At 42.6% G+C, this 15,452-nt stretch overlaps 1 protein-coding gene across 1 annotated transcript in view; it reads right to left on the bottom strand.

The window, feature by feature from the left end:
- The window catches only part of RAB5B (RAB5B, member RAS oncogene family), a 111,683-nt gene that overhangs the window by 76,428 nt on the left and 19,803 nt on the right, over positions 1 to 15,452 (bottom strand). Inside the window, exon 2 of the mRNA XM_073613961.1 lies at positions 1,518 to 1,787. Within this exon, the coding sequence (XP_073470062.1) occupies positions 1,518 to 1,680 (163 nt within the window). The 5' untranslated portion in view covers positions 1,681 to 1,787. The remainder of the gene's footprint in view (positions 1 to 1,517; positions 1,788 to 15,452) is intronic.

Here is a 15,452-nt window from a genome sequence, read left to right as displayed (position 1 = left end):
CAAACTGTCAAACCATAAAATGACTGGTGTCATAGCTGATCACATGTGAAGCACCATGGCAATTGAAGATCAAACAGAAGCAGCTTCCTTGGCTGTAAAGTGTGGCTGTATAGGAAGGTTTAATTCTGCTTCAAGGCTGTCAGTAGATCAGCCTCTATAAACTCAGAAGTTCCTAAAAATGCCTAAACATGGAGAGCAACTGAGCATGTGCAGAGCAGGGTGAGACACTATTACTGGATTTTATACAGTATAGACACTTACCGTATTTATCGGCGTATAACACGCGCCGGCGTATAACATGCACCCCAAGTTTAGGAGGGAATTTTAAGGAAAAAAAACTTACATTTAAATGCCCATCAATGCAGCCTTATTAGTGTCCATCTGCAGCCTTGTTGTGTCATTTGCAGCCTTGTGTCATTTGCAGCCTTGTGTCAACTGCAGCCTTGCCCAGTGACACTGCAGTTTTTAAATATGGTGCCGCTGAGACTCTCGGCTCCTCTGGGAGCCCTGTGGGCGGAGCCGAGCGCCGCCGACATTCATACATAGCCGAGTGTACTCGGCTAGCTCCGCTCACAGTCATGCCCAGTCCCTGTGTTATGTCCATCTTAGGGCGGGACTGGGCGTGACTGAGTGGAGCTAGCCGAACCTAGCTGAGTACACTCGGCTATGTATGAATGTCAGCGGCGATCGCTCCTCCGCTCACAGTCGGCGGGGATCAGTGTATAACACGCACCCGCGATTTTCCCCTGATTTTAAGGGGAAAAAAAGTGCGTGTTATACGCCGATAAATACGGTATTTTTAATGTTTTACATAGCTATACCTGCAAAACGAGCCAGCCTAAAGTGATCTAGCAGGACTTCATTTTTTGACTAAAGTTCCACTTTAAGGTAAAAAAACCTTCTACCTTTAGATCCACTTTAGAAGTATGGTCAAAGCTTTTTTTGGCCATACTTCTCGTCGGTTACTGGAGAACACTTGCTAATGCACTCCTATGACCCAGAGTCGGCCGAAAGTGGATATTGCTCGCCCTCAGTCGACATGGCTGAGCCACTCCAGATCTCAGCATGTGGCTGAGAACCAAAGCCAACTGCACCCACCCCCTCTCCAGAACAGTGCTACAGTGAGCACTAGAGGAGCAGAGAGGAGACCGGTGATTGAGTTACTGCTCATTGCTAGGAGCAGACCGAGAACTGGGCGACTGTCGGTCATGCAATTGCTCAGTTCTTGGACTTAGAGCTCAAGTGGGACGGCTGCAGCATCACTGTGATGCTGCAACATAAAAGGTAGGATTGTTTTTTTTTTTGTTTTTTTGTTTTTTTTATACATAATCCAAAATTTCACTTTTAATTTAATCCTCAGTTCAAAACAATGAATCTAATGAAAATAATCTTCACGCAAATTAGCACTTTGTAAATGCAGGTTAAACACATTTCTTACATAAAGTATGCCATGTAAGAGGACAAAGAAATACAGCTTACAACATTTCCAGAAAACACTCTCCCTTTGGACAACCTACCTCCGATTGTGCTCTCCTGGAATTCATGAAACTGTCCCTTGACAAAACGCAACACCAGACTGGATTTGCCCACTGCAGATTCACCCAGCAACACCAACTTGAACTGGCAGATTTTACTGCCCTGTGACTGACCATTCGGCCTTGCTGCTCCTCTTCCGGCCATTTCCTTGCAAAAAATTTAAAAAGGAGCACTCCAAAGGTTGGAGGACTGTGTGAGACTCCCTAGGGACTGTTAGTGAAAGGAAGCTGATGTTCAGATGCTGAAAGAATCTATAAGGAAACAAAAACAAAAAATACAGGTATGTGAAGATCACCTAAAAACTACGATATATTAATCTACGTTTAGATAGAGAAAGAAGACAGAAGTATGGGATTATTTTATGCTGTGCAAATTTTTCAGACAATGCATGACTGAACTCGTTGGTATCCTTCTTTAACAAGCAAATATTACAAGATGAAACCTAGTGACATTTAAATAGCAACAGTACATACATATAGTTCATCGCGTCCATATGGCTAGTCTAGTTTTCAAATGGAAAAAAGAGTTGGTATGGGTTGATAAGCAGCTCTGTTGTTGCAAGGAAGTTAATATTCAAATTATAGCACTTCATGTTAAAAATAAGATTTTTTCGTACTTACAGTAAAATTTGTCTCTTGCAGCTCATTAAAGCAGAACTAAACTATCCGAGTATCACAAACTGAAAACACTATTTAATTCTTTTTTAATATTAAAGTCGCTTTATTTTGTTCAGAATTCACAAGTCCATTTACCATTTATTCGACCGTCCATAGAGCCATCACGGGTCTGCCCCGTTACGGTGTAAACGTGGACATGCACTGAATGGGCACGGATGACAAAACACTGACATTTGTCCCTATCAGCTCCAATTCAGCAGTGGATCTGGTCACAAATACCCACTGACGAGCAGAGCTGCTCTGTGTGAAAGGAGTCCAAGGATTAAAAATAGTTTATGTTGACCGGGAAAGCTTAGATCTGATCTAAGGGACACAGGATTTAGTTATTCAGAAAAAAAACAAAAACAAACTGCCATCTACAGGACGATTCGGAATGTGGAAACTGGCAAAAAAAAAGGCCAGTTATAACCCCTCCCACTAATAGCAGGTTTCAGTTTTGTAGGAAAAAAGTACTAGGGGCAGATCACAAAGACAGAGGGTGGGGCTTGTGTCCCCTAATAAACTCCAGGAAATGGATTTTAGGTAATTATAAAAATCCAACCTTCCTCATCATTCATAAAATAGGACTGGTGGTGTGCAGAAGGTATTGCCTACCGTGAGTGTCCTTAAACTGGTGGTCTTTTACAGCAGTCATGCATTTTTAATTTAGAGGTCAAGGAACTCAACTTCCCTAGCATTATATTTGTATTTAAGATCTATATTATCACATTACAATTAAATCAACCCAGGATTTTCACTAGCTTGTCAGCCCCCCAAAGCCACCAGTACAAACATCATCAATGTAACGGATCTCCAAAAGAACATGCTTAATATACCCACATATGATGCTATACCCATACGCTCCCACCATCCCAGGTGTAGGCAAGTGAGCAGGCAGCACCCATCCCCACACCTACTTTTTAACAAAGTACATGCTACAACATGGATAGGCAACCTCGGCCCTCCAGCTACAACAAATCCCATCATGCCTCTGCCTCTAGAAGTCATGCCTGTGATTGTCAGGGGTTTGCAATGTCTTATTAAAGAGTCTTCAGAGACTGGGTCACACCAGAGAGTATGCCATGGCTCTGAACTTAGAAAGCACTCTGCCACTAATAAATACAGAACACCAAGATCTGAAAAGTTCAGCATGCAGTGCCTGAATGTCACATTTTAGGCAGGCCCGGCAATCTTTGTTCCAGTGGGGTCCAGGTATACCCTTACTGAGGATATGCTGATCCGGATAGCTGCATAAAAGCCTAGCTCAGCAGCAAATAGAATAAGTCTTGATTAAAGTGGTAGTAAACTCTGTTACACCACTTGTACCTACAGGTAAGCCTATAATAAGGCTTACCTGTAGATACTGTGAGTATCTCCTAAACTTGCACAGCTTACAGTGCCGGACCTTCAGAGCCTGTGCCGCAAAAGGCGGCTCCCACAGGCATGCGCAGGAGTGACGTCATTGTGCCCCCAGCCACTCATGTAGCCAGAGGCCATAAACCCGAAAGGAAGACCGGGGGTAAATGTCAGCCTTCTCAGTGGTGATATTGTGGCGCTGGAGGGCTTTGTTCTAAAGTAAGTCTATCATAATGTGCTAGTACAGTGCCTTAAAAAAGTATTCATACCCCTTGAAATTTTCCACATTTTGTCATGTTACAACTAAAAATGTAAATGTATTTTATTGTGATTTTATGTCATAGACCAACACAAAGTGCCATATAATTGTGAAGTGGAAGGAAAACGAAAAATGGTTTTCAATTTTTTTTTACAAATAAATATGTGAAAAGTGTGGCGTGCATTTGTATTCAGCCCCCCTGAGTCAATACATTGTAGAACCACGTTTCGCTGCAATCACAGCTGCAAGTCTTTTTGTGTATGTCTCTACCTAGCTTTGCACATCTATAGAGGGAATCTGCCCATTCTTCTTTGCAAAATAGCTCAAGCTCTGTCAGATTGGATGGAGAGTGTCTGTGAACAGCAATTTTCAAGTCTTGCCGCATATTCTCAATTGGATTTAGGTCTGGACTTTGACTGGACCATTCTAACACATGAATATGCTTTTATCTAAAGCATTCCTTTGTAGCTCTGGCTGTATGTTTAGCGTCAGTGTTCTGCTGGAAGGTAAACCTCCACCCCAGTCTCAAATCTTTTGCAGACTCCAACAGGTTTTCTTCCTAAGCCCCATGCACACCCCATGATTTACCAAAATCATGTAGTGTTAGGGCCTGCCTGATTGAATACAAATTGAAACTCTTAAAGGTTTGACCTCATATTATATGGCTTTGGTAAATCTGAAGACAAAAATCTGCAGAAAATCTAACAGTGTGTATGGGGTCTAAGATTTCCCTGTATTTGGCTCCATCCATCTTCCCATCAACTCTGACTAGCTTCCCTGTCCCTGCTGAAGAACAACATCTCCACAAAATTATGCTGTCACCACCATGTTTCACAGTGGGGATGGTGTGTTCAGGGTGATGTGCAGTGTTAGTTTTCCGCCACACATAGCAATTTTGCTTTTAGGCCAAAAAGTTTAATTTTAGTCTCAAGATTTCTGTTGACACTCCACCCCTACCTCTCCAAGCCCCTTATGCAAGGAGGATAATTAAAATAAATTAAAAAAAAGTATATATTATATATATATATATATATACATATACATATACACACACACACACACACACACACACACACACACACACACACACACACACTTTTTTGCTTTTCAATTCTATTTAAAACTGAATAGATTGTTTTACAAGATAAGGGTTTACATATGCTTTTACGGTTCACCACTCTGACACCTCTGCATCGTCGGCTGCGGTAGTGGCCAGGGTGGTGCACGATGCAGCGCATCGCACGGCTGTTTTTTTATTTGTTTTGAATAAACTTTATGTAAAATGTACAAAACGTACACCGCAATGTAGGGCAGCACGCTACACTGCCTTAGATTGTAGTGAAATGCAGTACAGTGCGCTGCGATAAAATGCAGCATGTCTGCATTTTACTGGAGTAAAGCACTAAGCTGCGTTGCAGTGTGAATGGGACATATAGGAAACGATTGTTTCCTGTGTGTCCATGCAGCGACAGACATTTTACACTGCAATAAAATGTCTGTCACCGCAAATAGTGTGAATTAGCCCTAATGAACAATAAAGAAACAATATTTGGCTTTGAAATCATCCCAATGATCTTCTGTAACCTTTATTGTAAAGTTCTAAAGCATAAATCTATAATACAATAAAGCACATTCATTATTATCTAATAATTATAATACAGCTTGATTGGATTTTTAAAAGAACATTAGGCAGCCTATTAACACTGAGTAAGCATATTACCACAATTTTAGTACACATTATGGTGTGTAGATTAGTTTGGAACCACTTGCACATTCCCTCATGGTTGCCAATAAATCAGAAACAATGGCTAATTGGAGAAGTTAATCCATCTTGTCCTGTGATCAGGGCCAGCATCACATGGGTTGTGCTTTTATTCCTAAAAAAACGAAGCAATAAAGCTGGGATTTTTGTGGCAATCTGTGCATGACCAGCTAGCCTGATACCTTCAACTTCTTAGCTTCTGCATGTGCTTAGGGTTATGAAAGTCAGACTGGATTAAAACAGTGGGGCCCATTTATAAAAGTTTGTGCAAACCAGGAGCATTCCTTTCCCTGGATTCACCCAGACCACAAGAATTATGTGCTTGCCATAAACCGTGTACACACGATCAGAAAATTGTACGAAAAATACTGCTTTCAAAACGATCGTACGATAATCGGATCGTTAGTACAGAGCTTTCAAGAGCCGATCATGACAGTTCATCCGATATCATCCGATCAGACATGCACGAAAAAAAAAATTCATTTAAAAAAATACATTTCAAATACACTACAACACAATACATTACATCTGAATTTTTATTCTGTCGTACAAGAATTTGTGACTTTAGTAAACTCTTCAGATTCGATCTGAGATTAGCATGCAAAAAAACCCCCCCAAAAAAACGGACGATCATTCGTCCGAAAATCTCATCATGTGTACCGGGAATTAAGCTTGGGAATGTTTAGACATAGAAAATGATACATCTGAGATAGGCAAATCCTTCCACAGGAGAAATATCTGCTGAAAGCAACAAAATTTAGAAGATCAACAAAGGGGACTGCAAACCTATTAGTCTCACCAGATGTAAGCAGTGGAAGAGTTTAAAAGAGGACCTGCAATGTGGATGCTGTGTCCAAAAAGGGTAAGCAAAAGGGCAAAGTTCTATTCACTAGTATTATCTGAAGGCTTAATGAAATTGGTCTGTTCTTGATCTTTTCTCTTCTGTCTGATGACTGGTGGGGTAATAGCCAAGAAGCATCAGGTGAAGTGGAGGAAGTAGGTCCATAGAATGGATGAAGCAGGGAGATCCTGCAGGCTCTCAGATACAGCTTTCTCTCCAGCAAGCCTCCAGGAGAATAGTGAGCTGTACAGTAGCAACCATCACCAACTCTCACTCCAAACTTCATAGACTAGCAGTTGGAGGAAGCAGGCCCTTGGATCAACCTTTCTCAACATTTTAAACTCAAAGGAATCCATTGAATAATTTTCTGATCTCAGGGAACTCCTGCTAAAAACAATCATATCTACAGCTCATGGTACATTACTGTGACTGATAACTTGTAGAAAAGTTTTAATAAAATAATGTGGCAAACGATGTATTTGGTATCCTAGGCAAATCATTATTGTAACATTGCCTTTCAATACAACACAATTAATTTCATGAATAAATGACATGATTAACTGCAGAAAAGAAACCCAGAGAACGTGACCTGGGGTGTCCTCTAGCATTAGAAGTCAGTTAGTAAATGACTGCTTACACTGGTGTTTAGTGGAAAATTTCCCCTTGTCATGATGGTCAGTGTAGATGGGAGATCAATTTACTTTTGCTCACTGCTCATTCCCATAGAAACCTCAGGAAAAACCCTGGTTGAGAAAGGCTGTCTAAAATCCCACACTGCAGATATATAGATATGAGGCTTCAGAAAAGTAGTGCCAGGGCACACTCACATGCCAGAAAGAGCATGGCTATATTTCACAAAGAATTGAAAACAAAATGTAGATTTTTAAGGACACTATTTAGCCAAAACTAACCTATATTCCCTAAGATAGCAAATTTTCACTTTGAGTATAGGTGATGATGCAACGGATGAGATTAGATTTTTTACTTAAAGCTGAGGTACTGCAGATTTTTTTTTTTTTTTTTTTTTAAAGTCAGCAGCTACAAATACTGCAGCTGCTGACTTTTAATAGATGGACACTTACCTGCCCAGGGCGCCCACTATGTCGGCACACGAAGCCGATCTGTCCCTCGGCTCTCGGGTGGAGGTGCGGCCATATTCGGTGAGGGAATCAGGAAGTGAAGCCTTGTGGCTTCACAGCCTTGCTCCCTACTGCGCATGTGCGATTCCACTGGTCCCTGCTGTTTTCTGGGACCTGTGTGCCTCCCAGAAGACACCGGGGGGGACTGATGAGGCGCCGGATATGGCATAGATACCCGCGGGTACTGCAGCTATCTATGCCCAGAAGTGGGAGCAAATACCTGGATTATACAGGTATCTGCTCTCCCCTCCCACCTGAAAGGTGCCAAATGTGACAACGGAGGGGAGGAGGATTCCGAAAAGCGGAAGTTCCATTTTTGGGTGGAACGCCGCTTTAAAGTAAATGAAAAGTTACACCATAACGAAAGTCTAAAATGGCCTTTCCATCATAGCTTAAAGTCGTTGTGAAGGCTGAAGATTTTTTGCCTTAATGCATTCTATACATGAGGGTAAAAAACCTTCAGTGTTCCGCTCCCCCGAACATTTACCTAAGCCCGATCTAGATATAGTGATGTGCACGAGACCCGAAGCTCTCCCGGGTCTCTCCCTTCTGATTGGCTGGGATGCAGAAGCAGGAACCATTGGCTCCCACTGCTATCAATTACAGCCAGTGAGATGGGGGGCAGGGCTGAGCCGTGCTCCCTGTGTGTTAGAGCTGGCTTGGGAGCAAGCACGCATGAGTGCTCCCACAGCAAATGGCTTGCTATGGGGCACTCGGCAAGGGGGAGGAGCCCAGAGTACCAGCGGGGGCCCTGAGGAGGATCAGGGCTGTTCTGTGCAAAACCACTGCACAGAGCAGGAAAGTATGACTATTTTACTTTTACTATTACGGCACGTACCTGTCCAGGCATCCAGGGGTGTCCTCAACCGAGCTGATACTTGAATAGGCTCTGGGATGCTGGCGCCGCCACCTCGGCTAAGGAAAACTGGCAGTGAAGCCGCTCTGATTCACAGCAGATTTCCTACTGCACATGCTCAAATCTTTCTGTTCTTTGTTTGTGGGCCAGCTGCAGGGGGGCAAACTTACAGCTCACTTCGCCGCGAGACCATTTCCAACAAGGTTTCTGCATCGTCAAGCACAGCCTGTCATTGCAGGCTTCCAGGAACCTGCTTACCCAGTTAACATCCATGCCCCTGGCCAAAGCTTGTGGAGTGTATAGTCTTTCTATCCCCTGCTTGGCAAGCCTTGTGTGTGCTATGCCACATACCCTGTGAGTAGGATTTTGTCTTTTAATAAAGAACTTTTATTAGTGCTACTACACTATGGTGGTTTGTGCTGCGTTTTTCCCTTCCTATTGTTTTCATACAGATGGAGTTCCCTCTCTGCAGCACATGGCATGTAGTGTAAGTTTTTTATGTCTAGTTCTGGGCTACACACATTAATTGTTTTTTTTATGGTTGATGGTGTACCTATTTGTCTCTTTCATATATACAGTAAGTAAATATCGATCACTGGGCATCTTTGGACGGTCAGATTTCTTTCTACATTTAGTGCATGGACACAAAAAAAACAGCTTCTAAAAAGCTGCATTTAAGCATCTATGGTGCATAAGGCCATGATGTTTAATTTATAATCTCCATTCAAGTACCTGATCTTTCTTCCTTTTACTAGGGTTGCACAGATACCGTGACACTACGACAATTCATACAGGAATTGCACTGCATTGAAAAATCTTTGCAGTGCAATTTGTGCCCGCAAAAGGCATTAATTTCGGGTATTGAAGCATTTGCACAAGTAGGACTACTTATGAAAACACTCGGTATCAGGACAGATACCGATACCAGTATCATGTGCAACCCTACTTTTTACTTGTGATTATATCACGGCTATCCCTCTGACCCTAGTCAGTCCCTACAGTGAGCAGAACTCATTGGTGACGGTGCTGTCACTTGACCGCTATTGCTCAAGTCACTGCAGTGAGGGGCAGGCAAGATTTCTTTGGTAATGGTGCATGTGCAAGAGATGGAAGCCACCGACAATCACAGGGCTCAAGCATAACTAACAAAGCAAACTGACTTCCAGGTACTGCCGCTACATAAATCAGCCATTTGCAAGATGACTGATTAGTGTTGTCAGTGCCAAATCGGAAATAGTATACAAGAAGGGAATGGCAGGATCAACAGGTGATATTTTTAGTAAACAGAGTAAAAATGCAGATTGGGCATATATAAAGGAAAACTTGTGATATACATTTTTTTTTATTTTTGCCTGGCTCCATTCACACCTGAGCGTAGCAATTTACTGGCATTTTTCAGGCAATTTTTTTAAGCGTTTTTGCTTTTTTATTACAAGCATTTTTTAAGTGTTTTAGAAGTGCATTTCAAGTGTTTTACAGCTTCAGGCATTTTTGTTTAGCTGATAGAAAGCACTAGGGGGAGGAGAGGGAAAGGGGTGGAATTAGGGGTGGAGAACTGCTGTTTAAAGAGAGACAAAAACGCTCCTAAAACGCTCAAGTCAGGCGTTTCTATTGAAGTCTATGGGGCCAAAAATGCTTGCAATCTGCCAAAAAAAGCTCATGTACTTTTTTGAGCTTCAGGCATTTTGCTTGAGGCCTTTTGCTTCAGGTGATAGAAAGCTCAGATGTGAACAGGGGCTATTAAAATGAATGTGATTTGGCTTGTTGAGCTTGTTAGAGCTACAAACTTCAAGCAGAAAAATCGCTCAGGTGTGAACGTGGCCTAAACAATTTTTGCATCAAATTATTTGTGTCAATAAAGTACATAAAAGTCAGTGACAAGAACGTAGCCTAGTAGAAGGATTTATCTTGTACAACAGTGACAATTAGTGGCCAGTCTGCTTAATCTACACATACATTATATATATATATATATATATATATACACATATATACACACACACACACACACACACAAAGTGCGTATAGAAAATAATCTCCTATTGTAAATTTGCAGCCTGTAGACAGTTTTGTTTTTTTCCAGCTGTACTTAGTGCAACTTATAACATCCAAGTGAAAGATAGAACACCAACATGTCAGAATTTTTTTTTTTAAATTCAAAAACAGAATCACTGAGTTGGAAAAAGGATCACACCCCCCTTTTATCAGTATTTTGTTGAACCACATTTTGCTTTAATTACATCCTTTAGTCTGTTGGGATATGTCTCTACTAAATTTGCACATCTAGACTGCAATATTTGCCCATTCTTCTTTGCAGAACTGTTCAAGTTCAGTTACATTTGATGGCGATTGTTTGTGGACTGCAGTCTTCAAGTTATTCCACAGATTTTGAATGGGGTTTAAAGGGGTTGTAAACCCTTGTGTTTTTTCACCTTAATGCATCCAATGGATTAAAGCGGGGTTCCACTCAAATTTTTAACTTAATCTTACCCCCTTCAGTTAATTGCATAGATGTTCAAATGCTGCGCGAAAAAAAATGTTATCGCTGTAATTACCTTTATATTGTACTTTATTGTGGCACTTCCTGTCTCTCCTCCCATGGGAGTAGGCGTGTTTATTGCCTTTCCCCTTACCCGGCGCCGCACTGTGTCCTGGGAGCTTAGTGTCAGGCTTCCCAAGATTCAGTGCGGAAACAATGATCATGCGCGGGAACAAGCTGTGAATGAACAGCATTCACCACATCCAGGAAATCAATGCTTTGAGTCATTGTCATGTTGGAAGGTAAACCTTCTTTCCATTGACAACTTTGTTGCAGAGGGCAGCAGGGTTTCCTCAAGAATTTGACAGTATTTTGCCCCATCCATTTTTCCATCTATCCTGACAAGTGCTCCAGTCCCTGCTGCAGACAAACATCCCTATAACAGGATATTACCACCTCCGTGCTCTACTGTAGGAATGGTGTTATTTGGATGGTGAGCTGTATTGGATTTCCAGCAGACATATTGTTTGGTGTTGAGGCCAGATCATTCTATTTTAGTCTCATCTGACCAGAACACCTTTTTCCATGTGGCCTCAGAATCTTCATGGTGTGTTTTGGCAAAGCTCAGTCGTGACTGCATGTGGCCTTTCAAGGAGTGGCCGTTTTCTTGCAACCCTCCCATACAAGCCACATTTGTGGAGAATTTGTGATATTGTGGTCACATGAACACAATGATCACTCTTTGTCATAAATTCCTGCAACTGCTTCAGAGTTGCTGTAGGCCTCTTGGTATTCTCTCTGACTTCCTTCTGGCACTTTCATCCAGTTTGGAGAGATGTCCTGACCCAGGGAGGGTCTGTGTTGTACCAAATAACTTCCACTTCTTAATAATAGACTTCACTACTGTGCTCCTACGCATTGATAAAGCATTTGAAAAATGTTTGGATCCATTCTCTGACTTGTGCCTGTCTACAACATTATCCCGGTGATCAGAGTGCCTTGCCACCCATTGTTGATTGTTTGCTTCAGTTGCACTACAAGGGACTGAAATGCTCCAGGAAAGCTCTTTTCATGCTGAGCTAATCAAAATGACCACAGCTGATCACTGTTGAAAGTCAAATAGATTTGTGTGCCATTGAGAAGGTGATTAGCTACACCTGATTGAGTGTACAGGTCATTTTTAGGAGGGGGTGATCATTTTTCCAACTCAGCGATTCTGTTATAAAATTTAAAAAAAGAAAAAATTCTGGCATGTTGGTGTTATATCTTTCACTTGGATGTTGGATGCACAGTGTGCTGCTTTCTTGCTTAGTGTGGTCAGTTTTTAATACGAAAACAAAGGGACTGGCGGGAACACCAGGGACTTCACATAAAAGAAGCTATAAAAAGAGAACAGGATACTCTTTCATACAAGTACAAAGATATAGCAGGCACATATCGGGAATATGAAGTGTTGGGGTAACAAGCGATTTAAGCGGAACTTCAACTAAAAAGGGAATTCCTGCTTTTCCTCCTTTTACCCCCTTCCTCTAACATATTGTTGTTTTTGTTTTTTGACTTCCAGGTACCAGGTGCCGGGTATCCCCCCCCCCCCCCACCACCACCACCACCTGCAACCCCCAGGGACACGTCACCGGTCCTAGGATGATGTAGAAACTATACAAACTACTAATACTATAGAAACTATTTTACCTGCCAAAGGATTTGGATATTTTATGTACGCAGTCCTGGCTCCTACTAGAACACAGGGGAAAACACATACACATGTCAAATGTTCAGAAACAAAATGGCTGTAAGAATTTGCCTTTGATTCCAGTTAAAGTCAGAAAGGTATATCCTGTCCTAGATATATGCGAATCTGAGCAAGCGTAAACAGGATTTCCAGAATGTGCAAAATGTTATTCATTCCTTCAAACCTAGGTATTTTCTGCATGTTGTCTAATTTTAACTGGAAGTACATTCAAACTGAATGCAGAGCAACACAATTGTAATATAGTACGACAATGGTGACAATGTTTAATCACTATGTCCCAACTGTTCTCCTATTACGTTACGCTGTCACATGGGCTACCGATGGAGACTAAAAGCAGCAATGCTAATGTACACTGCACAGGAATGGTTCAACGTTCTCATTAAAGAGGCGTTCCAGTTTGTAAAAAGAAAAAAATTTAAAAGGTCAGCAGTTACAAATACTGACTGACTTTTAATATAAGGACACATACCTGTCCAGGGATCCCACAATGTTGGCACCCCTAGCTGATTCGTCAATGGGCATTAGGTGCTGGTGCCGGAATCTGTAGTAAGGGAAACAGGGAGTGACGCCTTGCAGCTTCGCACTCTGTTTCCTACTGTGCATGTGCGAGTTGTGCTACGCTTTCTGAATGGTCCCGCCGTCATCTGGGACCTCTGTGTATGCCAGAAGGCATCGTGGGAAGGGGGGTGGGGGGGAGAAGAAGCAAGAAATGACGTAGATTGCTATGTGATGATCTTGGGAGCGGGTACCTGTCAAAACCAGGTGCCCACTCCCCCTCCCCCACCAAAAAGTGCCAAATGTGGCAGTGGAGGGTGAAGCTCTGCTTTAACCACCCTGAGAAATTGGCCTCATGCACACTGGACATTTCGCTCTCTTAGGCCCCTTTCACACTGGGGCGGTGGGGGCGTCGGCGGTACAACAGCGCTATTTTTAGCGCTGCTGTACCGTCGTTCTTGCAGCGGTATTCGTCCGCTAGCGGTTCGGTTTTAACCCCCGCTGGCGGCCGAAAAAGGGTAAATCCGCTCGTACAGCGCGGCTATAGCCGCGGTATTACCGCGGTATAGCCGCGCTGTCCCATTGATTTCAATGGGCAGGAGCGGTTTAGGAGCGGTGAATACACCGCTCCTTCCCCGCTCCAAAGAAGCGGCTCGCAGGACTTTTTTTACCGTCCTGCGAGCGCACCGCTTCAGTGTGAAAGCCCTCGGGCTTTCACACTGAACAAACAGCGGAGGCTGTTTAGGGGCGGTTTTCAGGCGGTATTTTTAGCGCAATACCGCCTGAAAACCACTCCAGTGTGAAAGGGGCCTTAGAATCCTTTCCTCCTGGCAGAGTTTTGGCAGGAAAAAACCCTTGACAATTGTAAATGCAAGTAACATGTTTAGGCGCATCAAGCACTTGGGCTTTGACCAGAATAATAATATATCCTGGCTATTGACATTAACACTCAAGCACTAAAAGCGACAATAATTTTCGTTTACACCAGTTTTGGAACATCAAGCAATTTTTCCTGCCTCCTGGTTTTTATTCTGCCTCTAAAATATCCTTGTGTGCATGGACACATAGACTAACATGCAGGGTCATTTAGAGGCAGGGCGGAAAAGAAAACCCCACGCCAGACGTCCCATAATGCCATAATGTACAGCATTTTCTGGAATAGATTTATTTAGGCAGAAGTGGCTTTACATCTTGGTGTAACATGTTACTAAAGGTGAACTTCTCCTTTGAAAGAAAAAAAAATGGGAGCAGACACATCACCTTCAAAACTGCCCAGCATATGCAGAGTGCTAGTCTGATTTTCCTTCTCCACAGGTATAACTTAGGGCCCATTCACACCAGAAACTACACATAACTGTGCGTTTTTTTAAAACTGCATGTTTACACACGCTTGAATGCATTTTGTGCTGTGTTTATAGTACTGCATTTTGCTATACGTTTTTGGCCTTGGCTTTTTTGGCTTAAAGGGATGTGGTGCAGTGCATAAGTGCATTCGTAGCGTGTTCCCTGCATTTGTGGTGCAAAAAAATGCAGCATGCTCTACTTTTTTTTTTTTTTTAACTGCGCTGAACTGCACTGCAATGATGTGAACTATGCCCATAGGATTACCTTGATTTGGGGCTGTCTATGCAGTTTGAGTGCAGTTCAAAATGCATCCAACTGCATTCGGTGTAAAAAGGCCCTAAGGGCCAAACTTTTTTTCTAGATATCTTGGAGCGGGATCAGAATTAGAGGTGCCCCGAATATAAATTTTGGTGCCGAAACCAAAAATGCAGGATGCACTTGGCTGAAAGCGAAAATGACAGTTTTAAAAAAATACATATATTTTTATATACAATTTTCCCCCTTTCCCCGAATTATAGTAGTTATATTAAGGGATGGAAGCACGTGTTAGCATTCAGTTGGCCCTATTCTCTATAACCAAACCTGCATCTAGAAATAGTGGTCTTAGTATAAACTTTCCCAGCTTATCTTTTTCAGTCCTTATTAATTGATATGTAGCACTCAATTCAATGCTGTTTTACTTTTGCATATTCGTCAGGCACATTACAATGTTTTAACTGCGCACATGATGGCGTATGTCTTGGTTTGTGGTGTCACCCGAATCTCGTCCAGTTCGGGAGTTGCAATGCACACTGTGGGCGTCCTTCCCTCCTTCACCTCCTTGACACCCGGGGGGTGGACGCGCTGTCACTGAGCATCGACGTCACGTCCTATGCGCCGGACATATGGCGTCCTTGTGACGCTGCACCGCTGGCGGGATTTTCCATCTCCACGAGCAATAGAGAGAGGTTGTGATGGCGCCAATTGCCAAGCATTT

The sequence above is a fragment of the Aquarana catesbeiana genome, linkage group LG02 (assembly GCF_042186555.1).
Source record: "Aquarana catesbeiana isolate 2022-GZ linkage group LG02, ASM4218655v1, whole genome shotgun sequence".
Taxonomy (NCBI): Eukaryota; Metazoa; Chordata; class Amphibia; order Anura; family Ranidae; genus Aquarana; species Aquarana catesbeiana.
This window is presented reverse-complemented; position numbering and strand designations above follow the sequence as displayed.